Source organism: Eulemur rufifrons, chromosome 8 (assembly GCF_041146395.1).
Source record: "Eulemur rufifrons isolate Redbay chromosome 8, OSU_ERuf_1, whole genome shotgun sequence".
Taxonomy (NCBI): domain Eukaryota; kingdom Metazoa; phylum Chordata; class Mammalia; order Primates; family Lemuridae; genus Eulemur; species Eulemur rufifrons.
This window is the reverse complement of record NC_090990.1, coordinates 112,092,341-112,119,682: the sequence shown is the minus strand read 5'-3', so window position 1 is coordinate 112,119,682 and position 27,342 is coordinate 112,092,341. Positions and strand designations below refer to the sequence as shown.

At 37.7% G+C, this 27,342-nt stretch overlaps 1 protein-coding gene across 2 annotated transcripts in view; it reads left to right on the top strand.

Annotated features, from left to right (window-relative positions):
* Positions 1 to 1,666: 1,666 nt before the first annotated feature.
* MAGI3 (membrane associated guanylate kinase, WW and PDZ domain containing 3) overlaps positions 1,667 to 27,342 on the top strand; it is a 237,669-nt gene continuing 211,993 nt past the window's right edge. For both annotated transcript variants that reach the window (XM_069480811.1, XM_069480812.1), the window contains exon 1: positions 1,667 to 2,496. In XM_069480811.1, the coding sequence (XP_069336912.1) occupies positions 2,181 to 2,496 (316 nt within the window). In that variant the 5' untranslated portion in view covers positions 1,667 to 2,180. The remainder of the gene's footprint in view (positions 2,497 to 27,342) is intronic.

The following is a 27,342-nucleotide window of genomic DNA, read 5'->3' as shown; positions in this document are numbered from 1 at the left end:
AGAGTTCTTTCCACTGCTTCTATGGATCTAGGAGTTGTAGCCCCAGGGTTCCACACTTCCCTTGTGGTTTCCCACACCGTGTCCACATCTTTTTAAAGTGCCATTTGTTTCCTGCAAGGACCCTGACTGATACAATGCTGTGAACAAAATCACTGCAGCTACTGAAGCTTGGTCCAGTCTCTCTGAGATGTAAGATTCTGTGGAGTTATTCATAGTTTAAATAAAGGCTTTCTCCTACCATTTAAGGGAGACAGGAGACTACACAAATGTCATGTTGCAACGTGCAACAAAGTATCATAGCCCAGAGAAAACACTTTCTACCTGAGGGCAAGAAATCAGAGAAGGCTACCTGCAAGAGAAGGCATTTGGGGTGAGAATGGATAGGATTTTTTTAAAGACATGGGATGAAGGGCATTGCAAAGACAGGAAAGATTGTGAGTCTAGCCAGGGAGGAGAGAAAGCTCAAGATGAGTTTCAGAAAAATTACATCTTCAGGGGATCTAAGATACTCCTTATTGAAAGTTAGTTCTCCCTCTACCTGCTTTACAGATGAGTAAACTTGAAACAGATTTGGCCAAGGTCAAACAGCAAGTAGGTAGCATGGGAGGACTCCAACCCAGGTCTGCTGGCTATCAGGTTAGTTCCTAATAATATACCTTTGACCTCCACCCACCCCACTCACCTCAGGCAATCGGCTTGTCAGTCTCTCCCACTAGACTCTAACCTCCTTGAGAGGAGGGCCTCTGTTTTCTTCATCCTTGAACTTCAGTATCTAGCACAATTTCTATCTGACACAAAATTGTCACCATCGTCGGCTACCCAACGTTAAGAAGCATCCATCCTCTGCCAGGCACTATGAGAATAGTCTGTATATATCTTATATAATCTTCACAACTACTTGGATGGGTAGATACAATTATCACCACTTTTCAATAAAGGATGCTGCGGCCCAGAGAGGTTGTCTAATTTGCCTGAGGTCACACAGCAGTGTAGGACTCTGTTTTACTTTTCATCAACCAGACTCCAAGGCCCTTCGTGGAATGAATGAAAGAACAAGAAACATCAACTCAATGTAAGCGATCGACTATAACAGGCCACTCTAGAGGCCCCGCCACCTCTGGCCGCTCGGGACTTGGCACGTTGTCTTCCAATCTAAGCACACCGGCTCCTTTCTGGCCCCCGCGCAGGCTCTGAGGCTCCGCCCGCGTCTCCGCTGGGCTCGCCAGCCACGCCCCCACCCTGGGGAGTTCGGTCGCTCTCGGCATCCGAGTTTTTCTAGGCTCCAGCCGCCCTGCGGACGGCCTCTCCCTGCCCAGCGACCTGCAGCCAGCCTCACTCCCCTGACCCTCCCTTTCACCCTCCCTCACTCTCCAAACTTCTTTTTTCCACCCTCTCTAAACTTCAGTCATTCTAGTGCCCGCCTCCTCCACTCCCACTAACCAATCATTGGTCTTCAGTCTCGTTAGGGATCCGCCCACTGCGCGCCGGGGGCCAATCCTCGGCGCGAGAGTCGAGTGCTGGGGATCGATCCCCAGCGCCGGTCCTGTGACGGCAGCGCGCCGGGCGCCGCGCGGCGGGAGGGGGCGGGGCTCTGGATGAGGGATGGGCGAGGGCGGGGGGAAGGGAAGAGGGAGGAGGAGGAGGTTGCGGCGGGTTTGAAAGCGGCAGTTTCCTGGCAGCTTGGGCAGGCGTTGGTCTCCGCGCTACTGCTCCGCAGCCGCCACGATCGATCCTTCGACGGCTCTACGCGCGCTTCTGCGCGCCCCCGACGGATTTTTCCCGTTCCGGCTCTTCCCCCTCTACCTCCCCGCCCCCCCACCTCTGCCTTTCCCGCCGCTCAGGCGCGGAGCCCGGGGGCCAGCCGGTGGCAGTGACCCCGCCCGAAACCCCTTCTGGAACCGCCTGGGGACAATTCCCTTTTCCTTTCTTCAGCCTAACCCGCGGTGGCCCTCGCGGAGTCTGGTCGGCCCCGGGGAACGCAGCCGGGAGGAGTGTCCGAGGGGCGTCTCGGGCTTGGGGCGGCCGGGCCCCCAGCAGGCTGTGGTCGGGGGTGGAGACGGAGCGGCGAGGCCCCCTGACCGGGCTGCGCGGGCCGCCCGGGGCCCCCGGGCTGAGAGGGGGCCGGAGCGGCGCCCCGGCCGCCCGCGCGGGGTCTCCCCCATGGTGCAGCGGGGTTCGGGATGTCGAAGACGCTGAAGAAGAAGAAGCACTGGCTCAGCAAGGTGCAGGAGTGCGCGGTGTCCTGGGCCGGGCCCCCGGGCGACTTCGGCGCCGAGATCAGGGGCGGCGCGGAGCGCGGCGAGTTCCCCTACCTGGGGCGGCTCCGCGAGGAGCCCGGCGGGGGCACCTGCTGCGTCGTCTCGGGCAAGACGCCCAGCCCTGGGGATGTGCTGCTGGAGGTGAACGGGACGCCTGTCAGCGGGCTCACCAACCGGGACACCCTGGCTGTCATCCGCCACTTCCGCGAGCCCATCCGTCTCAAGACAGTGAAGCCAGGTACGCCGGCCCTGCCTTTCTGTCGCGGGGGTTGGGGTGAGGTCCGGGGTGGGCGTCCTGGGAGCGGCGGCACCTGCGCTAGTGGATAATCGTAGACCTCTAGGGTGTGCCTGACTCCCTGGCGAGGGGGGAAGGGTGGCGGTGGTGATTCCCATTTTGCCGGTGGGAAAACTGAGCTCTGACTTGGCTGGGCTGCTCGGCAGGCTGTCGCAGAATTGCCACCAGAAGCTTGGGTTCCCTAAATTTGTAGCTTTCGACTGCCACCGCAAACAAGAGTTTTTGACTAGAAAAAGCCAGCCTTTTTCTGCTCTCTTTTGTGCAAAAGGTCCTTATAATTGTAGCATTTCCTTTGGAATGGTCTTATGCATATTCTAACATGTAAAAAGGTTTTTACTATGAGGCACTTGGTGCCAAGGTTACTACCTAGTGTACCTGGGAGGGCTTAGCTGCTTCAGTGTTTCTTGCACACTAGCAGACATCTCCGAGCTGACAAGCCTAACTCTGTCAGTCTAGGTGGTTCAGGTGTCTGGGTACCCATGAAAGTCCAATATGTGATATGTGGCAGAGTGGTGTATTCTTGCAGGGAGCTGTTGAATAGAGTCTGGGTTTTGAAGGGAGACCTAGGTGCCTAGCTGACTGAAAGCTTTTGTAAAGCTTTTGATTTTATAGAATTTTGTTGAAGTGGTAGATTAAAAGAGCCCCTGTTGCCCTGGTGTCTTTTATGCTAGTAAAATCTGCTGCAAAGCATGTTACGTTTATGGCATACTTGCCAATTTCAAAGCATTGATCAGACAGCATACAGTGAGATCTGATAGATAGTATGTAGTAGTCCTTACGAATCTGTTATGGACAACATTGTTGGCCATTTCAACATTGGTAGAATGTGGGTCTGTCTTCTGAGATGTTTGTAGGAGAGGGAACTACGATTTCGATTGCAACGTTAGAAGAAAAACTGTCTTTGCTGAATGTGCTGTACTGAATATATGGTGCATCAAAATACAATGGGCTTAATTGTGACCTGAGCTAGGATCAGTCCATTTCTTAGCTACAAAATGCTAGAAAATTCTGGACAAAAATTTAGTATGTTATCTCCTTCACATTTTTTTTTTCTTTCTCAGCAGCTCACTTTGGAAATATATCTTTAAGAGTCATTAAGATGGTTTGTGGTGCAATTTACGTGTATTGTGGATATATACACACACATACATGATCCTACAGTCTTAAATTAAGATTTTCTTCATATAGCCTATTCCATCATATTTATTTTATGGGTTTATGTGAGGTTTTCTTTCCACACATAAATTTCCAAATTTTTAAAAAAACTTTGGCAGACTTTAAACAGCTTTTTCTGTATAGTTTTGAGAATTGTAAAATTCTTTCTTAACTCAAACTTTTAGAGCCACATGTGAAGGATAGAGGAAAGGCTTTTGGTGCTGTAATTCAGGCAGTCAGGCGCTGCAAGACTATATAGGCAGCATTTACTAGTCTAGGTGCCATTTAGTTCAAATCTCATCAGTCAGTGAATAATGAGAACATCTGTATCGTTGCCTTGTGTTTTGTTTTGATTAGCTGGGGGCATAGATGAGAGTATAACTTATTTTAAAAAATAATCTTAAAGTTGATATATTGATTCAGAAGCTAGTGTATTCCAAATTATTGTGATTCTTTTAGAAGACTGGAGAGATGGCTCTTTAATTAACATTACTTTCGTCTACATGTTTTACATTTTCTCTACCTTTATGTCAAATTTATGAAAATAATTAAAGATTTAGGGTGTGTTTAGTAGTATTAATTGTATTGAATAAACATCCTATGCCCCAGAGTGCAGTTGACATTTTTATAGTAATAAAATTTTATCCCCTTGACAACCAAAAACACTGTCCTATTTTAAATATTTAGCCAAAATAAAGGGACTAACTTATATTAATGGCTGCAGAACATTTTGTGATGATTAATATTAAAGTTCTGAATACGACACTTATTTTTCAAGCATGCACTCTGCATCAGTCATTTCTAATGGATATCATTATGTCTGTATCAATAGTCTAAGCAGGCTGTAATTTAAAAATTTTAATCTCTTTTGAAAATAATCTTCTGAATTTCTTAACCTCACATTAGATGTTATATTAAAGGGCTTTCTTCAATAAAACAACATAAATATTATCTCCAGAGGAGACAAAGATTCTGTACTGTTGTGATTCATTTTGAAAAGGATGAAAATACAGGAGTAAGGGAATTTAAAAAGAAACTTGCCCTGTCTATCTAAACTTTGTGAGAGAAATGGATTTTTCAACTTAATAAAGTACCGTATATTTAGCACTCTCTTGACTAGTAGCTTTTTATTAGACTATATTCATAGCATATCATTTAGAAACTAGCACAATGTAGGAGTAAAATTTAACCATTTCTGTAAGATGTAATACTAATGGAGAATGATCTCATACTGTGTTCTGATGAAGTCTATGGTAAACTGTGGGATATGGCTGCTGCAGCCTTGATTCTTCTCAGCTTTCTTCTTTTCATCTAGTAGATGCTAAGGGGAGCCTACCCAAAGCCAGTACCATCAACCGGATGACTTAATGAAGGCTCTTTCTGGAAGTGACTGTCTTAAGCTTTGATTTTTTTCTTTATTTTGTTATACTCTTTAATAGATAATTGAAAGTAACTCTTTAATACATGGTTCGTAATCCAAGGCTTTTCCTGAATGAATTAGGGAATTTCTTACTGTTTCAGTTTCAATGTGGTACTTAGCATTCATTACTTTTCCTGCTTCTAGGAGAATCTTTAGTTTCAGCTATTCGCTGGCCCTAATAGTCATGTGTTTCTTGATTATGACTCTGTTGTTTATTTTTCTGCAAAGAGAAAAGTTGTCACTTGAATTTGAACTTTGTATTTTTCCAATAGTAAAAGGAAGTTGAACTTTGGACCTCTGGTGAAATTGTTTCATGATATAGTCCTGCGATCAGGATTAGCTTCTTTGGTTTTACTACACAGTATATTCTTAAACCATTTCTATTCTGATTAATGGTACAAGTAGTTAATTTTGTTCTAAAAGTCTCCAAACTATGAATATGCAGACTTTTATGGAATATATAAATATTTACTTCTTCATATACCTTCAAGCAAATATTTCAGCAGTTGTAAATTACATGGATTTTATTCCAGAGGTTAAGTATTGATAAAGTAAGTGCATAAAATCATTGTCTATTGCCTTATTATGCATACATTACATTCAGCTACCCTAAGTCTAGTGTGTATCCAGGGATGAAAATCGCAGGGAACGATAATACAGTTTGTTTAAATAAAAACTAAGTTGCAACAGATCTTGTGTAATGTTAATTAAATGTATATATAAGTCTTCATCACTGACTCTTTGGGACATCCATTTTGTAAGGGAATTTTGTTAAAATGAGCTCATTCCTAGAAATACATTCCCCATTGGTGAAGAAACATTCCTGGATGCTTTTAAATAAGAAATGTTTATGTTGTTCAGCTAATAAATAACTGTGCCTTTCTGCTTGTAACTCTTGGATCTTTTTGTTAGTTTTTTTGGTTTTAGTGAGTAATTCGGGATTTTTGATGAGTTTCGTTTAGTTACGTAATATTTGAAGAAGGAAAGGGTAATCGAATTTAGAGTTAATTGCTAGCCTCCCAGGTTTGCAATATGGTAAATTCTTTGATACCTTTTTTTAAACAAAGGAACCTAGAGATTGGATGAGGCAGCCCCTTTGCTAGGGAAAATAGCATCACATTTTGATAAACCTTAAATCTGAAACTTGTCTGCTTTTTCAAATATTGGTAGCATTTTTTTTGTTGTTGTTTTAAAGGTCTTAATAACTTAAGAGTTCAGGTTCTGAATTATATTCATTGACACCTTCAATTCTTATGAGTAATGGGCTTACATCACAGCTGCAGAACTCTGATTTATTTAGGTTTGATAACTCCTATTATATCAGCCTCTTTGTACTTAAAATTTTTTTCTATCCCTCTCTTTGTAGGAGTACTATGTCTAAATACCTCAGATATATATATATAATTTTGTTCACTTTTCTAGTTTATCATTTTGGTTGCTTTGTTGATCCTGCCCTCACCCGGAGACTTTATTTTCCTAGGTTGAGGTATTTTTAAGGATTTCCTGCTACCTTAGTGGTACAAACATTTGTCCTTTTCAATTTTCAGTCATTTCTTATTTTATTCAGTTTATTGCTAAAACTGATTTTCATGGAACATAACTATGTGTTCCTAGGGAATATAAATTATTTTTCCTCTGATATCCTGGGATGTACTTTATAAAACTTCTTATTAGTAGGGACAAATTTTAGTGATTTTTTTTTTTCTGGTCTCTAATTTATGTAAATTGATGGTAAAACAAATCTAAATTTGTTTAACTATCTGACTTATGAAGTCAGTGCCTGCTCTTTTCAAGTGAATAGTTTCGTGTAGAGTCTTTACTGTGCAACCCCCAAGAACATAGTAAATTTTGTGGGCACTTAGTGTTTTGGGAGTGTGTTGAAAGAGAATTTCATTTTTATGAACCACTTCATTATTATTTACCGATTTCAAACTCAACCAGTTTCAAAGTCAATTTCTGGTTGTTTGTAATTTGGCAAAGGATAAATGTTTTGGTATTAAAGGCTAGAACTTTGTCATTTTTCATCATTTTTGTTTTCTGAAATTTTGAGAAGTAAGTTTTTTTGAAATACTACATTTTGGTAGAGAGAATGAGTCCCCTGAATTTAAAACTGTTGCCAAGGGTAAGATTTTCAGTAGCTTGGAGTCTGTCGTGAGAGACTTGTTTGTGGGGGAATAGAGGCAACATTCATTGCTTTTCTTGCTAATTTTGCTAACAAAATATCTTGCTAATATTTTGTGCTTGAAGAACAAATATTATTCAGAATGTTTTCCTAGAAAAGCTGCTTATTTTACTTTATAAAGAGAAAATTAAAGTTCTGTTACTGGTACACATTTCCTCAAAGACTATTTAGTGGTGCACCCACCATGTGCCAGCACTGGCGATATAAAAATAAGTCAGAAAAGGTATGTCTTCAGGAAGCTCACAATTTAGTGGGAGCTTAATGACTCATTGGTAAGGAAAACCTGTAGTTAGAATTTTGCTCTCTTCACTTTTCTCCCAATATTTAAAACTCTTTAGATAAGTTTTAGTATGACTTTTGGTGAAAACTAGACACAATTAACTGTCTGCATAGTGTGGTGTTCTAAAAAGTGGTTGTGGAGTTGCATTTTAGAGGTTCTCAAGTCATTACAAAAAGAGGGAAATCAAATATATTAATAAATAAAGCTATCTTTTTAAAAGCCCTTAAATTGCCCATGAAATACTATATTGTACCATTTTTAGGATACGTTCTACATGCCACTTTTCCACTCAGGTTGGAACCATGATTGAATACCAGATGAAGTAATTTGCTTGCTTTAAAGAGATATATTTTACCAAAAACCAAAAAACAAAACCCCACAAGCATATCTTTTAACTCTAACTAATCTAGGTACATATAGGGAATTTGTGTAAGTTAAATGTGTACATGAGGTGAAAGAAAGGTCTCTTTCTTTCTTTCTTTTTTAATGTCTTGTGGAGTCCTTGCCACCTGCCCTTATTTCTGACTTGGCTGGTTGGAGAGGGAATTGTGAACTTATACTGGCTTTGAAAGATGGACAGGTTTTGGTTGAATAGAATTAGGGTCGCTTCAAAAGTAAGTAAGAAGCAGAGGAGGAGAAAAACACAGGATAAAAATGTTCAATACAGAAAGAAAGGTCTACAGTGTGGTCCATCTCAATAATTTTATGTGTACGTATATGTAAAAACTTTATTTTGTACAAATGCACAAAATCTACATTATAGAATACTTGGGAAATAGAGGGAAAATCATATTAATTATTTAAATGTGTAGGCAGTTCCATTATGGATTGTTTCCTACAGGTTTTTTTTTTTTTTTTTTTGAAATGTGTTTTCTCCTAAAAATAATGCTATAAGGTACTTGATGCTATTTCTGCCTTCAGCCTTATTCAAGTTACAATGCAATACTATGAGTATTTTTATTTAACCCTTAATGTGGCTTAAGTATTACCAGCAGTTCTATTCTTTATGGTCAATAGCCCTATTTGGGTTGTTTTGGAAGCCTAGCCAATTTATGGGAAAATGTACAATTTGCCAGCCTAGGAAAAAGGGAACCGAAAAATATATTTTGACCCTAACTCTGCCTTCTCTTTTGTTATAGTCACAGTCACAGCTGATTGGCTTCCAGTGAAAAGGGTGGCATCATTATACCTCCATTTTCTCCCCAACCCTAGCAGTTTTATCCTGATGCAGCCACTCAGCTGCATTGCAGTGGTTCTGAGGAGCAATACCCACCCCCCCATTTCAGTTATCACAACATGGCCAGGGGAGCATGGACTACATTTTGAGGACCATAATTTGACTTGTGACATATCTAAATGCCTGAGAAAGGGCACACTGTACTTATAAATACTTTGTTTTATTAACACACACTGGAGATATTGTTTTAGAGACTTAATAAGAGTTATAAAGAGCTAAAAGTTAAACTTTTCTGCCATTTGGAGTTTAGGGTTTTAAAAAATATTATGGAATAGGAATTGGAAAGAAGTTTTGTTTCAATTTATTAATAATTAAGATCTATTCTATTAGAGGCTTCCCTTTCTGTTGTCTTGGGGATGCAGTATGAACAGTAACTGATCTACTTAATTAAAAATTTCTAGTATTTTAACCTCTTTGCTATTGCTGTTTTTTTGCAGAGAATTTTAAACACATAATTATTTTTTCTTGCTTCAGGGAATTTTGGGAGAGGCTAGCCTGTATCTCATTGCTGTTCTGATTGGGAATTACATATGGCTATGAAAAATGAGATTTTACTATACATGATGACATTTAACAGAAATAGTTTTATGAAATGAAAATGCCCTACAAGGGAGGAAAAAAGTATTTATTAATGAATGCTTTATTTTCTGAACTTAATCAAATAGAATTAAGCTAAATTGGCTTTGTTTGTTCCTCCAATAAAATAACTTTAAAAAATTCACTTTAATAGTATAGTCCTGGAGCTATATTACTCTTTGAATATGGTTATCTAGTTTGCAACAAGTATCTTGTAATCTGTAGCTTAGATCTTAGCAGAAAAGAAAAAAACTTTGTTCACGTGTTAGTTTTTTTTTTTTTTTTTTTTTTTGAGACAGAGTCTCACTCTGTTGCCCAGGCTAGAGTGAGTGCCGTGGCGTCAGCCTAGCTCACAGCAACCTCAAACTCCTGAGCTCAAGCGATCCTCCTGTCTCAGCCTCCCGAGTAGCTGGGACTACAGGCATGTGCCACCATGCCCGGCTAATTTTTTCTATATATATTTTTAGCTGTCTATATAATTTCTTTCTGTTTTTAGTAGAGATGGGGTCTCGCTCTTGCTCAGGCTGGTCTGGAACTCCTGAGCTCAAACGATCCGCCCACCTCGGCCTCCCAGAGTGCTAGGATTACAGGCGTGAGCCACCGCGCCCGGCCACGTGTTAGTTTTTATGTTTTTAAGAATTCTGTAGCTAGTGACAGAAACTCTACTGAGGTTAATTTAGGCTACGAAGTTGATTGACTTACATACATAAAAATCCAGGCATTGATCTGTCACAGCTAACTTGTTCTCAAGTGATAGTCATCAGGACAATTACTTGACTCTTTTCTTTTCCAGTTAGCTTCTCTCTCAGTTAGACTCTTTCAGTGTAGCAGGAAAGGTAGCTCTGAACCTTCAAATCTGAACCTTTAGGGGTCCTCCTTAAAGCATCTCATCTTTTTTCTGGGGTCCAATAACACATCTCATGAAGGGACTTTGATTGGTCCTGTGTCCATCTCTTAGACCTGTTTGTTACTATGGAGAGAGGGCAATGGGGTACTGTGAGTGGTGAGGGCTGGGGACATATCTACTCTTGCAGCCGAGTATAAATAACACAATATGATTAATAACTGTAGCAGAACACCAGGAGATAAGGGAGGGGCAGTTCCTCAAAGGGTGGGATGCTCAGGAGCCAGCACTACAGGAAATAGCCTCTTTTAAAACATTTTATCTTTCCTACTTTGAAGCCTACAGCAATACACAGTTGTCATAAAACTATTATTTTTGAAAAAAACAGATATTGGCTGTAAACCCAAACTGATTTGATTTCTAGGCACTGCTTTTACTCTGATATTTTGCCTAAATATTGTCATGGTGTTTTTTAATCCAGAAATTGCTTTTATCTAAAAATTGTTTCTTTCAAAAATTGAACTGCTGATCCCTTAATGTGCACAATGTAAAGCACTATTTGTAATTTGTCTTTAACTTTCTTTGATTTTTTTTTAAACATCAAATAAGATTCTCTAAATCAATGCTGCTTGTTCTTAGGTAGATGGAGTACTTTGGAGGATCATTTAATTATCTTTGGCATTGAGAAAATGATTATTAGTCTAGATAAACAATGAAGTGTTTAAAACTTAATTATATTCTACCATTTTGAAAATGAAATTCTAAACTAATTGCTTTCCAAGGTGTTTTGCTCTTAAAACAATGGTCTTTTAAAACATAAATTAAGACAGCATCGTTATTGCGTTATATCTAAGGCCTCCTTAATAATACCTTTTAACCATGATTTCGTGGAAGTGACGCATAAAGAAATGACTTCACTGACTTTTAACTTTGAAACACTACTTCAGTGTGGTATAATGTGGTGCCTGTTTAATCACCAAAAAAGTTGTTCAGCAGATATTACAGAATAAAACCTGATCCCCTTTATAAAGGTTTTTCCTGCCCTGCCTGGAGTAGGGGTTGAGAGTTGAAAGAGAAGGAAGGGTGCTCTGAGTATCATTTCATACTTTTTATATTCTAATTACTGTATCAATGTCTTCAGCTTTGGTGCCATAAAAACAATAATTTTAATATTAACCTTCAGTTTATATATGGCATGCACAGTAGGAGTTTTGACAAGTGTCATCTGGTAGCTGGACCTTTAGTAAATATTAAATGTTGGTAGGTTATTGGTAAGTACATTTATATACTTTATTGTACATAGAAATGAACACCCATGGAATTGGGTGTGATTTGCCAGTAAGAATCATAGCAGGGACTTCGTGTTTTTACACTAGTTTATGTCCCCTTTGGATGTCTTTAGACCATATTTACTGTTTCTATTGCAAAAGCCTATAATGACTAGAGTTCTCCAATATTAATTCCATATATTGATTAATGAAGCTATGAAATCTATTTAAAATAGTCTTCTGTACTTCTCTTCACAGAACTATGTCTTAACCCATCTTGGTACCTTTTAGCAGAACAGTTTGTCAAAATATTATTAATTTTAGCTAAGGATTCTATTCACTAATTTCAGTGTTTGATTTAAGTTACAATGCACATGCTAATGAAATTTTAATTTCCTTTGAATAGATTTAGATTTGCTAACTAGGCTGTCTCATAATAATGCTGATAAGTGAAATGACACTTCACCCTCCCTTTGGTGGTAACCCCAATTTCAACCTTGCTCTATGTCTAATAAGAATATTCTGACTTGGAGACTTACCATGATATACTAGCTGTCACTTAGAGTAACAACCATGTGTCAGGTCATTATACACCCATCTCATTTGGTTTATATGGATGTATATGTTGGCATCCATGTCTTCCTGTAAAGAAATTTGTATATTGTTATTCTCCATGAGTCAAGTATTATCATCTCCCATGAGAAAACTGAAGTTCAGAGAGCCAAACACGCTAGAGTTCACCTGGACTCACAGGGGGGACTATGAACTGAAAGTGTTGAGTCTTTCTTCACTTTCTGGATAGAATATTAGTTTATTATGTCCAAAAAGTCTCTGTTTTACTTTATTCTCTAGTCAAAGGAAAAACCCCACATTTCAGAATTGTTTGAGGGGGTATTAAATGCAGTAAAACATTGGGGAAGTACTTACAATAAAAGCTTCATTGCTGGCTTCTGTTTCTAAACAAAGTTTGTGGCAGCGCAGTTTAATCTGGATAGGTAAACTGCATGAAAAAGTAGTTATTCCTGAGAATTAGTAATCAAACTGAAAGTTAATATTAATTCTTGCCACATTTCTAAGAGAATGTTTTGAGTTGTTATGTATTAGAGCCTGGATAAATGTTTTTTGATAAATATGCATGGGAAAATTGTATATTTGATACTGGAAATAATACTTTATTCTTGAATTTCTTGTCCACTCGTGCTGTAATTCATCAGGAAAGCATTTAGCACATTTATCTTGAGACAGGTAGCCTAGAAAATGTTTTGGTGAATGTAGGAACGAATATATTTTGGAATTAGGGATGTTTTATGAGTATACAGATTCTTTTCAAAGTGTACTTTGCTTAAATAAAATTTAGCCAAGCTAGACAGAAGAATAACTCAAGTAGACCTTTTTTTCTTCCAGGTTTCAAGTACTATACACTAAAATGGATCTTTTGAAGAGGCAGTAAAAGCAGGTTGTGGAGTGTTGGCACCTCTTATTCTTTAAGTATTTGTGCTGTTGTGTTTTCTATTTTGGCTTAAAGTCAGTCACTCAACTGGAAGGAGCCATAGCAATCTAATCGTAGTCTATAGGTAAATAAGTTGAGGTTTAGCAATGGCAGAAGTCATAGCATGAACCTGTTTTTGGTTCCTTTTATTGTTTTGGCTTCTAGCATAGGAATTTATGTAGAAAACTGGTGAAAAAAGAATTTGTTAAACATATTGTTTCTTTGTGAGATCTGCATTCTTTTGGAGTTAAGTGTAATGTGCTAGACTCAGTTGTTAGGCCATCAGTGTGCATGAGTGGGATTCAAGACTGTGCTAACCCAGAACTTGGAGCATAAGAAAGAATTTTAATTGTTATATGCCACAGATTTTCAGGGCATTTTTTACCTTACATAATGGTGTAGCTTATGGTTAAGATTTAAATAGTTATAAAATTGTTAGTTGGTATAAGAGCTGAATATTTAAGTATTTATTCTTAGTTGTTTTGGCTTTGAAAAATTATTTTCCTATCAAAGAGATTTTTCTCAATGCTTTCAGTAAAATCCTTCTGAATAGTTGCTGCTTTACAGTGGCCTGCTAAAGCTGTTTCTTGCCCCTTTCTGTGGGGGTGATGCTACAAGTCTGACTCAGAATCAGCTATATTTTTATTCCCCCCCCCCACCATGACTGACTAGGGGATGCAACAGGGAAGATAAATTTTGGGGCCAGGGGACACTCAGGGATGTGGTAGATGAACCTTCAAGGGCACCTTTGGCTCAGAGTCCTCAAGCTTGTTTGGCTATAATGAGTGTTGACATAACTGGAAGAAGAGATTGTGTTCCTGCTGGGTGCTGGACGGGTGGATGTCTCAGGCCGTAGAGCTGGCTGCAGCAGAGGACAAGGTACTCTCTATGGGACAAAACTGAAGAAAGGGGATTGAGGCGGCAGTTCTGGGGAGATTGTGTATTCATTAGGTAAGACTAATGGGAATGATTGGGTCTTGCTTGGGCTCTTTGTAGGTCTGTGAAAGTACAGCATGAGTGTAGATATGAAAAACTCTTTATACAATCAATCTACCACATATTCCTTTCCAGTATTAGTTAGGGTTCAGTACAGGAAAAAGACAGAGTTATAATGCAGGAATTAGTTGCTTAGGGAATCTTTGAAAGGGCTGGGGGGGCTGGGGTTTAGGCTGGGCCTCTGAGAATGATCTCCAGGACACCTTGGAGCAACCCACCATGGGAGCTGCCACCTCTGCCACCATCCGAAAAAGTCGCAGTCAGGAGGTTGCCACTAAAACAGTGGCAAGAAAATACCACTGTAGCTGTCACGAAGGGGATCACAACAGCCACTGCTATTGCCATCATAATTCCTTGAAGTCTAAAATGCAGCATCTAGTTATTGCTGTGACAACTTCTTGATGCCTGTGAACCAGTGACTAGATGCTGTTATGTTATGCTGAACCTGGCCTCTGCTGCCTCTGCCAACTGTCTGTAAAATAATTAGGAAACAATCGATTTTGAGTATTCATTACCTTTGTTTTTAATATAATTTAATTATAATTTTATGCAACTCAGTTCTTAATAATGGCTGTTTGACTCTCAAAATTCCTAAAAATTTAATAATTGGCCTTGTGAAAGAGCATAGCCAACTCCAGTACATAACTATAAAACCTCCTAGCTGAACCGTCTACCTCTAATTGGAAATCGTCTCTTTTTTGTGTTAGTTCAGAGCTGTAGACTGGACACTGACATGTTCATGACCTTATTTACTACCTGAAAGCAGCTAAAAGCTGCAGACTGATGAGGCTCTGCTTCATTTCTGCCTTCCATATCTTGGGTCCTGCATCTTAATGGTGAAATCAAATTTGCATCCAGAATACTAGCTGTAAAGGAGTCTGGAAAATAAAGTTTTCAGTTTTATAATGTCTGCATTTCAGGAAGGCATACTATAAGGAAGTGGATGCTGAGTGATAGCTGATCCTTTTCCACACACTCATCTTCTTAAACATAGTATTTTAATTACTGTTTAGCTCATTCTTGATGACTCATTATCATGTCTGTGAGCTTCTCTTTTTGAAATGGCCTGTAGTTGGAATGATCATAGGGCCACTAGATTTTTAACATCTGCAGTGACCTTTTGTACCAGGTTAGTTTGTGTCTGCTCTGCCTACCATATCTGCTGCTGAGACATCTGTGTTTTATATCATTTGATCTCAACTTCCCCTGCAAGCCACAGGCATTCAGGGCAGGGAGGGCACCTCAACCAAAGCAACCAATTTATAGGCTGGTCAGGAACCTGTGATTTCTGTGGCTTAAAAAGATGAGTGGGGCTTATTGTCTTTTGAACTAAGACAAAAAGGAGAGAATTTCCAATTAGGGGTAGGAGCTTCGCCTGAGAGGTTTTGCAGTGATGCAGTGGAGTTGGCTGTACTTTCATGAGACTGATTGTTAAATTTTTAGGCATTTAGTGAGTCAGTTGTCAAACAGCCATTTTTAAGAATTAAGTTGCATGAAATTATAATTAAAAACAAAGGTAATAAATACTCAAAGCTAATCACTTCCTAGTTATTTTCCCACATTATACTATTAATACTATCTATGCTCTTGAATTTCTTTATATCTATTATATCTTTATGGTAGAAATACTATGTAATAGTTTGCTACTGTATTTATCTTCCCAGGGCCATTTGCACTGTTGTCACAGTTGACTGTGGTGGGAGTTGTTAGCATTTATTTTCCAAACACACCACCGATTGTGGGGGTTGGGAGGGAGAGTCAAGGTTGGAAAGGCCATGATAAACCATGTACAAACTAAAATTATGGGAGAAGAAACTATGAGTAAGCAGAAAAAGCTGATACATGACGTAGAACTGAGTGGTGTTAATAGCAGAGCCCTGGAGGGAAGGGCCACAAACGCTTCTTCCCAAGGTCCATATTCATTCTAGAATTATCCTACAGCCCTAGTCTTCATGAGATTCAGCCCTATTTTATTAGTTCTAGAAATTATATGAAATTGTGAATTTCTGTGTATTACCAACCTTAATAGAGCACTCTGGAATTTAATTTTAATTTTAATTAATTTTTGCTTTTTATTTATGCTTAATGTGCTTTCCTCTCATTGAATAGGAAGGCAGTATGTCAAAAGTTTAGATCAGATTTTCTGGAATTGAGATGAGGTAAAGAAGCTAAAGAAGGGAGGGAGAAGTGTGATATAAAAGAATTTCCAGAGGGGAACATTTGTAGCTTTTAAATATATGGTCCACATTACCCCCAACACATTTTACACTAGAATAAGATTGAAATCTCTATTGAGGGATGCCTCTTATAAATATATTTTTTTATTCTGTGATATTTTTCATGTGTAAACATTGTATAGATTATTGTAGTTGCTTGTATAATACATAGGAACAGCTTGTTACTACATAAATGTCCTAAGCCTCAAAGGCTAGAATACTGGGGTATGGGTGTTATCTGTCTCTTTATTATTATAGCTCTTGTCTATGCCTTTAGGAACTGCTAAGGTGCAGATTAGATCTGAACTGTCTGTGTCTGTAGCTCACAGCCTTAACCTCTCTTTTGCCTTTGATCTGTTTTCTCTCTAGTTTTATTTTCTCTTTACTCTGATTGCTTCTCCCACGCTTCTCTGCTTTCCAAAGAAAAAACCAACCTTGTACAGATCCTACCAGCCAATTGCAGTGCTCCTTAACTTCTTCATTGTGGATTGTTAAACCTCAGGGTAAATCTCAGGTGTAAACCTAGGGTGGTATTCTCTTTTCTCTTATGTTTGTCCTTGCTTAGATATTCAGCTGCTCTTAACCCTTAGAACATGAGTGCACATGATTTTTTCAGTTCTGGATTTGAAAATATTGCAGAAGCCTGATCTCAAGATAGAGAATATTTTACTTTTTATTTGGTACCCTGATTTTAGAGATTGAAACTGGACTGCATTTAGTAAACCAAACCCCATCTTTTAAAAAAATCATCCTTAAAAAACTAGTGATTGGAAATGGATCTTTGAAAATCCAATAGATAATCTCTTAGGATAATTTCTTACCAATGAAAGAATTGAGAAATTGTCTACTTAGAAGGGTCTTCCTGAGGAAGAGACATGTAAACTGTGAGTGAAATGACTAGAAGGAAAGAGTCTGCTGTATGAAAATTTTCCAGTCAGAGGGAATTGTAAAATACAAAGCCCTCAATGTAAGAACCTGGTATATTACAGGAACAGAAAGGCCAGTGTGATTGGCACCTCATAAGTGAGGGGATGGAAACAATAGGGATGAGATCGAAGTAGACGGGGGCCAGTGTTGGTCTGTAAACCACAGTAAGGGGTTTGAATTTTATTTATTCTTAATGCCAGTGGAAAGTAAGAAGTTGGAAAATGGTTGGCATACATTTCAAAAAGTCATTATTTCTGATTTAGAAGGGGGGACAAGAGCGGAGAAAGGGAGACTCTTTAGATTGGGTGAAGATTAATGATGACTTGGACTACTATAAGAGTAGTAGCAGTGAAATGAAGTAGATAGATTTGAGATATATTTTGAAAGAGGAACTAACAGGACTCACTGATCGATTGCAGGTAAGGAAAGGAGAGGACTGGAGGGTAGATAACTTGTACTTTTTTGCTTTGAGCACCTGAGTGAGTGGTGGTAACATTTCCAGGAATAGGAAAGACAGGAGGTTGGGTGGTGTGATCAGGTTTTTTGTGTAAAGGAGATATATTCATCACCTAGATTATTTTCTTAACTTTTTACTCGATATATCGTATATAAATCTGTTTCTCTATCCATTCACCAGTCTATCTTATTTTTTATGCATTTCAAAGTAAATTGCGGTCACCAATGCATTTCCCCAAGCAAGGCTTTCAAATACCCATTTTTCTCATTTTACAGATGAGAAAACTAAGGCTTGGAGAAAAATATGCTCAAGGTCATATAGCTAGTTACTGGTAGATCCGAGATCAGCATGTAGGTTATCATTAGTCTAGGACTCTAATTTGAAAGTATTTTAACTTACAAGAATAAAAGTGAATTTTGGAAACAGAACAAGTTACCAGCTGGTTTATGTGTTAAAATCTCTTGGACTCAAATTTCTTAGACAAAAATGCAAAGGATATAGTACTACTGTTGGATTTGATTGGATTACAAAGTTAGCATGGCACTTAGGACTTCTTGTTGGAAAGTAGCTTATAATGCTGTAGAATTGGAACATTTTCAGGTATTTGGTCCAGGAAAGTAGCTTGGGATTCTTCCAGGCATGAATACTCTTGTTGGCAAGGCCTTTGCATTTAATTAGCAAATGTGCCTTGCATACCTACTATGTACTAAGCCCCATGCGAGGCCCAGAGATACAAAAGGGCGTGAGTGATTCAAGTTCTATACTTTCAAGGAATTCAGCCTTTGACTTCTGTTTCAATTTTCTAAAATTTCTCTTCATTTTTTTGCTATATGTTTGTTAAAAAATGTAACAAAAGCTGAAGTTCAAAAAGGTAGAAAGCTTATTCAATTTAGGGGCAAAACTTCAACCTTTGTGGTAAAATTATGTGAATGAGCCTATAGTATAGGCTCTGGAATTGAATTAATCTCCAGTAGTGTGAAGGGCAAACATTTTTTGTTTGCTTTGGGTGAGCACTTTATTTTCTAAGGAGTGAAAATATGCTATTTACGTTTCTATCTTATGGAATTTTAACTAACTAGGTTATCAGTTAAGTCAGTATCAAACCTGGAAGTTAATAATGACTTAAGTTGGTACAGAAATACGAGGCATGTTTGTCTTTAAAAGTCAAACTGTCTGGGTATGGTGGCTCATGCCTGTAATCCCAATACCTTGGGAGGCCAAGGCGGGAGTTGAGCCCGGGAGTTGGAGGTTGTAGTGAGCTGTGATGGTGCCACTGCATTCCAGCCTGAATGACAGAGCCAAGACCCTGTCTCTAATAAAAAAAAAAAAAAAAAAAAAAGTCAAACTAATTGCTTCATATTGATGTCATTTTTATGCTTTCTTATAAAATAAACATTTCACTGTATATTGACTTCTGAGAATTTGAATTTTAAGGAAATTAACCCAATAGAGCCTGTGTTCTTTCCTTGCTGTGGTTATTCTCTGTTCTAACATTTACTGTCCTCCAGTAGCTTTCATGTCTTCTCAAACTCTTTTTTCATTAGTACCCAGTATGGATGCTCAGTTACAGCCAAAGTATTTGTTGTATTTCTTCAAAATCCAGTCTTAAATTTATTTCCTTTGTATTTTACTAGGATTGATGTAATAATTTTTATTTCAGTAATTTTCAACCCCAGAATACTTAAATAGTTCTGTACTTTGCTGTATACATTATTAATTTTATAGCTATTTAGCCCAGCAATTTAGACTTCACTGGCAGGCTATGGTAATAGAAGTGGTCTATTACCAATAGTGAAAAAAATTTATATTACTCAATAAACACTTTCTAGACTGGAAGGCATCTTTATACTTTTGACTGAAGAAGAGTTTCACCTTGGTGGAAAGTTTTTAGAGGAACACACATAGATAAAAAAGGGGATCTGTTCTCCCCCAGCCCAGTGCACTCTTCCAAATTTGAGAAGGAAAAAGAGAAATGAATAGAATTTAGTTCCTTTTTAGTAAGAATTTAAAAAATATAGAGTGGTAAAAGACTAAAATTGATATCCATTTGAACTTATTTGGGATATATGTTTCAACTACGAGTTGACTTTTAAAACCCTTCTTTTTAAAAAATTTAACACAAATACAAAATGACTTTACCCAGTTGAATTCAGTAAAGTTATTTGTACTTATTTTTGTTTTAACTTCAGCCTTGGGAACAAAGTTCATTAAGGAAGAGAGAGGTGACATTGTTATCTATATAGTTCCCCATAAACTGAATATGCACATAGTTTTATAAGGTATAAAATTAGCATATATGAATTTTTTCTTTGACATCTCTGACTTATTATCGTTTTGAAATATTCCTGAAATTTTTACACTAAACACAGGGGGCTGGCTAGTTTGGTGAAAATAAGTACCAGTTTGGTCAGAATCAAGTAGAATTTCTGGGATAAGACTTAAATGACAGCATCATTGACATTAGGGAGAGGCAGGGCTTAGGGCCAGACCATAAGTAAGACTATAAAGTGAAATTACTGTTTGATACCTCCCTATTTTTTATTCTCCTATCCCATACTCATTTTTTCCTCTTGGTGTTATATTTCTGTGTCTGCACGCTGTCTCCTGTCTGGGTCTTAGCACCCTCTCCCTGATTGTCATTCCCCACATCTCGGCATTTTTTCATTGTATATAGTAGATAGGTGTTAGGAAAGTTATCTGACTAACCTATTCTATACCAGCTTATACTAAACTGATGTGAAGAATTATCACTGCTAAACCTACTCAGGCATATTTTCCTCTTAACCTCCTATGTGACCGAAAATAACAGAATCTCAAGTGATGCTACAAATTATACCATTAAATATATTCTGCCTGATTGAACTGATTCTGCAAAGAATGAGGAAGATATCTGTGGTTCTGAGCTCTTTCTTTTATCACATTTCTTCAGACTGTTTCACTTCTCTTGCCTGGGGGTTATCTCCCTCCATGTGTTATAATACCAAGATCCTTCTGTAACAGTATTTTGTTGTTCAAAATAAATTGAGTGCCTTGTATTTTGAGATTCTTTGTAAAGACTAGAATATGTCAGCTTCATCTTTTCCGAGTGACAATTCTTTTTTGGGGGGGGCGGAGGTTGGAAAGCCTCTCATAAGGAAGTCTAGAGCCTAGATTTTGGTTATTATTCCTAAGTTTGAATCTCAGGCACGCCACAATTTTGTATTCAAAAGTTTCATAGAATATAAAGGATAAGGACAAAAAATTACTAATCGTTTACCACCCAGAAACAATCATAATAATTACTCTTGTTTTCTTTTACTATTTTAAATTATTTTGGCTATCACATTCCTGGACATGTGATTATGTGGTCAAAAAATATGAACTTTTGGGGGGAATCTTGATAACTGTTACATTGTGTTTTTCTGGCTCTGGAGCTCATACATTTTCATCATACTATATTGTCTTCATATCTTTTGAGCTTTATTTTCTTTTATAGACAACATCACATCTTTTAGCCAAAAAAAGATTCGTTCCTCTTTTGGCTCCAAAAAGTCATCTGTTATTTTGGATTATTTGCTAAATTGTTCACTATACAGGAAACTTCCAGCCTTCATCTCACAGCAATGACTGTCATGTTGACAAACAATCATGATATCCCAGGTTGTTAACTGTGCCTAAGTAGTTAAATGGCCCAGTGAGGATGCCTAGTACCTGTTGGTGATTGGTTCTGTTTTGTCTTCTATACTTAAAATTTTGCCATGGGTAACTGCTTTGATCAACAAAGAATAGGGTCCTTTTATTCTGTCTGTAAACATCTTTAATTTGGATCTCTGGGACTTAACTCCTCACCTCCCAGTTTCTGCTCTTCGTTACACAGCCAGATGGATCTTGTGTAAAAGCAGAAGTAATTTTGGCTGTACAACCAGAACTGTTGATATTTCCATTTAAAGAAGCTGAATCAGTCTTAAATTTGAGTCAATAAGTAAAATGAAACCAAACCCAAACCTGGAGTGAGCTACCAAATAAGTTGCCAAACTACTTAAAAACTTGACAGATGTAAAACACTAATAAATGACTTATTCTCAGCAACTTAATCACTTTATTGAGTGTCAGTGTTTCAGTATTAAAGCTGAGCTGTTTGGATACCCTGACCTTAATCTAGTGGAAAACAGTAGGCTTTTTCAATTGGCACATAACAGAAACCTCCTTCTTAGTATCCACAAAATGCCTTATTTTTAAATTATTGTTTTTAAGTCTTATGTTTTCTCTAACTACTTATGATAGTATAATTAGGCATCTCTATTATATCTTTTTTTCAGACGGCTAATTTGTAAATATAGGCAGGTTTTCATGTGTATTCTGGTACATTGGGAATTACTGCCACTGATGACTTCTGAGATAATCCAGTCTAACCATCAGGTATCTAAAAATGACATGTTTTAAGTCACAATGATTCTTAAAAAACTGCTGAATTAAATGAACTATAAATTTTGCTGGAAATTAAACAAAACTTGCTTCTTTGAAGGGAGCTGATTTATTTCTTGATTTTGTCTCTGAATCTTGAGCAAAAATTAATTTTAAAGAATGTTGAATTTTCTATTCTGTTTTACTTAATACTATATAAAAATAATAACTATACTTACCATTTAGTAATATTAATAAAACAGTTCTGTGAGTTAATTTATTTCAATCTAACATGTTACTAAAGCAGATTTAAATAAATGATGCTTATGTGTAAGACATTGCTAGATGTAATAAGACTTTAGACTTTCTTTCACACGTCTAACATTAATCCCAATTGTTACATGAAATTTGGTATATCATTTCCTTAATGAGATGACATAATTATTATTACAAGTTTTACAATATTTATCTAAATGTGTTCCTAAACCAAATAGTGAAAATGTGAGGAAAATGTTTGCATTTGCAGAAATTAGAGCAATTTTTAATTGCAGATCCTCTTCCCTTGAATGTTTTTGGTAGCTTTCTTCTAACTGGTTTGCCAGTAGTCTCTTTAGTAATACAAGTAATGCTAATAACCAAAGTAAGCAATTATAGTTCAAGCAGTCTTTCTGCCAAAAGTTCATTAAAATTTGAAGGAATTTTGGGTGTTTTTGAATTTTCCACGCCATTACTTTCCAGATAGATTAAAATGAGCATGAATTATTGAAATACTGCGTGGATAAATTTTGTAACCATCCCCAGTACTCCACACCTGATAGGACATCTGATATTGATTGATTATTTTGGGAGGTTTGTATATATCAGCAATACCTGAGAGTGGATAGTTTCTCCTTTTTTCCTATCACTTTATGCCTAGATTATTTATGATGGTTGTGATCTTCCTTGGCCTCTATTTTGTATTTTTCCCCTTTACTGTTTCATCCTATACTCCAGCCCCAGAATAATTCTCCTTGAGCATCACTTTTGTTTGTCATTCCTATTTTTAAAAATCCATGATGATTTCTCCTGTTGCCCACTAAAATCCTCCGTTTAGTATGTAAGCCTTACCAGTGTGGACCCAGCCTACTCTTCAGCCTCACCTCCAGTTATTCCTTCCTATACCAATGAAATTGGTCTATTTCTCACTCTAGAATATGCCTTATGTTTCTTTTTAAGCTTTAAAATTTTTAGTATATTTCCTTACCCCCTCTCCTGGTAGCTTCACCTTCTATAGTCTTTAAATTTTTTCATTTTATTTATCTAGATAAAGTTGTACTATTGATATGGGATTAGGTCAGATTATAGAGGATTTGAAAACTAGTCAGAGAAGTTTGCATTTTATCCTAAAGCCAATGAAAATAGACAAATGTTTCCGAGCAGAGGTGTATATAATTAACAAAAGAATATATGATTAATTTGGCACTGATACGTGGGACTGGTTAAAGGGGTTAAATATTAGCATGGAAACCTTTGAAGGAAGAGTCAGATTTCCCAGGGTAGGTAGAACTGATACCTGGGGTGAGAAAGGTATCAAAGGTAACTTTGATACCTTTCTCTCTCAAAAAAAAAAAAAAAAAAAAAAAAAAATTAACTGTTGAATCACCTTTGACTGATTGCCATTGAATTTAGCAATTAGTCATTGGTGACCTTTTTTTTTTTTTTTTTTTTTTTTTTGAGACAGAGTCTCACTCTGTTGCCCGGGCTAGAGTGAGTGCCGTGGCGTCAGTCTAGCTCACAGCAACCTCAAACTCCTGGGCTTAAGCGATCCTCCTGCCTCAGCCTCCCGAGTAGCTGGGACTACAGGCATGTGCCACCATGCCCGGCTAATTTTTTCTATATATATATTTTAGTTGTCCATATAATTTCTTTCTATTTTTAGTAGAGATGGGGTCTCACTCTTGCTCAGGCTGGTCTTGAACTCCTGACCTCGAGCGATCCACCCGCCTCGGCCTCCCAGAGTGCTAGTATTACAGGCGTGAGCCACTGCGCCCAGCCCTTTTTTTTAAATGTCAGATTTATTGAGTTATAATTTACATACAGTAAAATTCACCCATTTTAGGAGTTTGGTTCTATTGGTTTTGATGAATGTATGGAATTGTATAATCACTATCATGATTAAAATACAGAATATTTTTATCACTCATAAAATTTCCTGGTTCCCCTTTGTAGATTGCTGATCTTTTGAGAATGCAGTTTCACCTTATATTTCATCAAAATAGAAGTTTTTGTTTTCAAACAATCAAATTTGTTAATATTATAGAGATGGATTTTTGGAGTACAGTTAGGTCTTAAATTGAGGACCACATTTATGGATTTCTGATAGCTTAATTTGAATCTCTTATATTTAACTGAGTAATTTAAGAAAGGGACTTAATATAAATGTATACTTTATTTTTCTACTTTCTGTTCCCCCAGTCCCTTTCACATTTGATTTTCTTCTTAAAATCAGTTTCTTCTCATGATTTCAGTGTTGGGCTATGTACTCTTCCAATATATTTTTCTTCCCTCATTCATAGCATTTATCGCACTGTTATAACTAATAGTTACTTGTCTGTATCCTATTAGGTTGTAAACCACACTGAGGTGGGTCATTGTCTTGATCATTATTTGATCTTTACTACCTAACTCAGTGACTATCATAGTAGATACTCAATAAATATTTTCTCAATGTGTTTTCCTTGTCACCCAGACTCAAATACTTTAGAATAATATTACACTTTTTAAACCTTTCTCTTGAGAAAAACCAATTACCAAATTTTGTCAGTTCTTCTTTCTTTGTAATGCTTTTAGTATTTCCATCCATTCATTTTTATTTTTACATCCACTTCCTTGTCTGGTCTTTTCCCACCTCAAACCTGGGGTCCTTGGTTTCACTCTTTTGTATTTCTCTTTTACCTGGTATACTACTGCTAATTCAGTTTTGTGTAAGTTGTTTTCTTATCCAGAAAGCTCAGTGGGATCTCTTTTCTTTACCAGAGAAAAAATATTAGGTCATTAAATATGAAATGTCCAATTTCATATCAAAAGTATAGTTTATTTTATCTCAAAAAAGCAGTACAATTAATCAAAGTATGTGCCTAAACTGTGGGCACAGTTTTGCATCTTAACAGTAGCTTGTTTATGCCAGTAGCAAAGAAGCCTGGAGAGCGAGTGGCGATGAAATCACGAAAGGCATTTTCCATAACTTGTTGAGAATGGAATATTTACCTTACAACGAAACTTATTTATCTATCTTTCAAGACCTTTATCATTTATTTAGAAAGTTGAGTGTTTGATACATCTAGTGCACTGTGATGGGTGATGTGTTAGGCTCTGTAATTTGTCCCTAACCACTTGTCTTGTCATCTTTTTATAGTCCCCTACTTAAAATTGTCCACAATGACTAATTTTGTTGCTTACTCTTCTGTGACTATGTCTTTTACTTTCTTGCCTTTACTTGTGCTGTGTCACTAATGTGCTATGCTCTTCTTTTCCATTAATTTTTTAGTCTTACTCAAGTTAAGTCCAACCTTCACCTTCTTTGACCATTCTGTTTCATAGAGCACTCTCTTTTGACCTCTTTTGGGGACTTAACTGTCTGTGCTACTCATTTGTTATATTGCCTTTTATTAGTCCTCTTTCTCTCTTTATATTTATAAATATGCCATCTTATGCAAGACTGAAAATGAGTTGAGTTTGGGGACCATTTGATATAGGGAAACTTTCTTTTTATCTACAATTTCCACAGTGACTTTATTAATCAAGAAGTCATAAAACTGAAAATTTCAATTGAGGAGTCATCTAATCTCTGTTCTGTACTCTTAAATCCCTATAAATGGGAAAAACTCAAGGACTCTAAAGGTTAAATTATATTATTATTACTCAGCGATCAGTTACTCTAAGAATAAGCTCTGTAAGAGAAAATGAACCAAATGGATAGAGCTTTAGACATCACTGCTAGAGAGAAAGTCTAAGAATCTGTTTTGTACCTGGCAATAGAGTACAGGTCTAGGAGAAAGGGAGAGCATGGAGTTTTGGACAAAAGAAAGGTTGGGACTATCCCAAGGGCAAGACTTAAAACTGTCATTTTTGAAGAGTGATTGAAGAAATCTTTTAGTTTGGAAAAAGAATGATTGTATTAGTTTCCATTTCTGTTGTAACAAGTTCCCACAAATTTAGTGGCATGAAAGAACTCAGATTTGTTATCTTACAGTTCTGGAGGTCAGGGGTCTAAATGGATATGGAGGGCTGCACTTTTTCTGGAGGCTCTAGGGAAGAATTCATTTTCTTACCCTTTTTAGCGCTAGAATCTGCCTGTATTCCTTGGCTCATTATCCCTTCCTTCATCTTCAAAGGGCATCACTCTAGCTTCTGCTTCCATTGTCACATCTCCTTCTTTGACCTCCCTCCTACCTCCCTCTTATAAGGATCCTTGTGATTATATTGGATTCACAAGGATAATCCAAGCTAATCACTCACCTCAAGATCCTTAAGGCGCAGTGGCTTATGCCTGTAATCTTAGCACTTTGGGAGGCTGAGGTGGGAGGATTGTTTTATCCAGGCTGGGAGTTCGAGACCAGCCTGAGCAACATAGTGAGACTCCATCGCTACAAAAAATAAAAAAATTAGCCAGGCTTGGTGGTATATGTCTTTAGTCCCAGCTACTTTTGGGAAGCTGAGGCAGGAGGATCACTTGAGCCCAGGAGTTTGAGGTCGCAATAAGCTATGATGATTCCCCACTGCACTCAAGCCTGGGCGACAGATTGAGACCTGCTTCAAACAAAACAAAACAAAACAAAACAAAACAAAACAAAATCCCTAATTTAGTCACACCTGCAAAGTCCATTTTGCTATATAAGATAATATACAGGTTCTGGGGATTAGGATGTGGACATCTTTGGGGGGCCATTATTTAGCCTACCACAGTAATAATTAGAGACTTCATAACCGTCTTCGAGTAGTTGAAGCAAGGGCTGACATGTGGAAGATGGAAGAAATATTAGGCTTTTTTTGTGTGGTTCCAAGGGATAGAATTAGAACCAGTGGGTGGAAATACAGGGACAGATTTGTACTCACTTTAAGAGAGAACTTTGTATAACAGAGCTGTAAAGATGGAGTAGGCAGTCTCAGAAAGCAGCAGCATGTCCTAGACACTGGCAGTGTTGAACAGAGGATGAAATACCTCTTATTGGAATTGTTGTAAATGGTATCTAAGCATTGGGTGGGTCTGTAGGATCCATAGACTGTTGCTAGCCCTGAGATCCAGTGATTCTCTGTGGACAGCTCAGTGCTGTTATCATTTGGATATGAAACATAGCCGTGTCTTAAGGAATTCAACTTT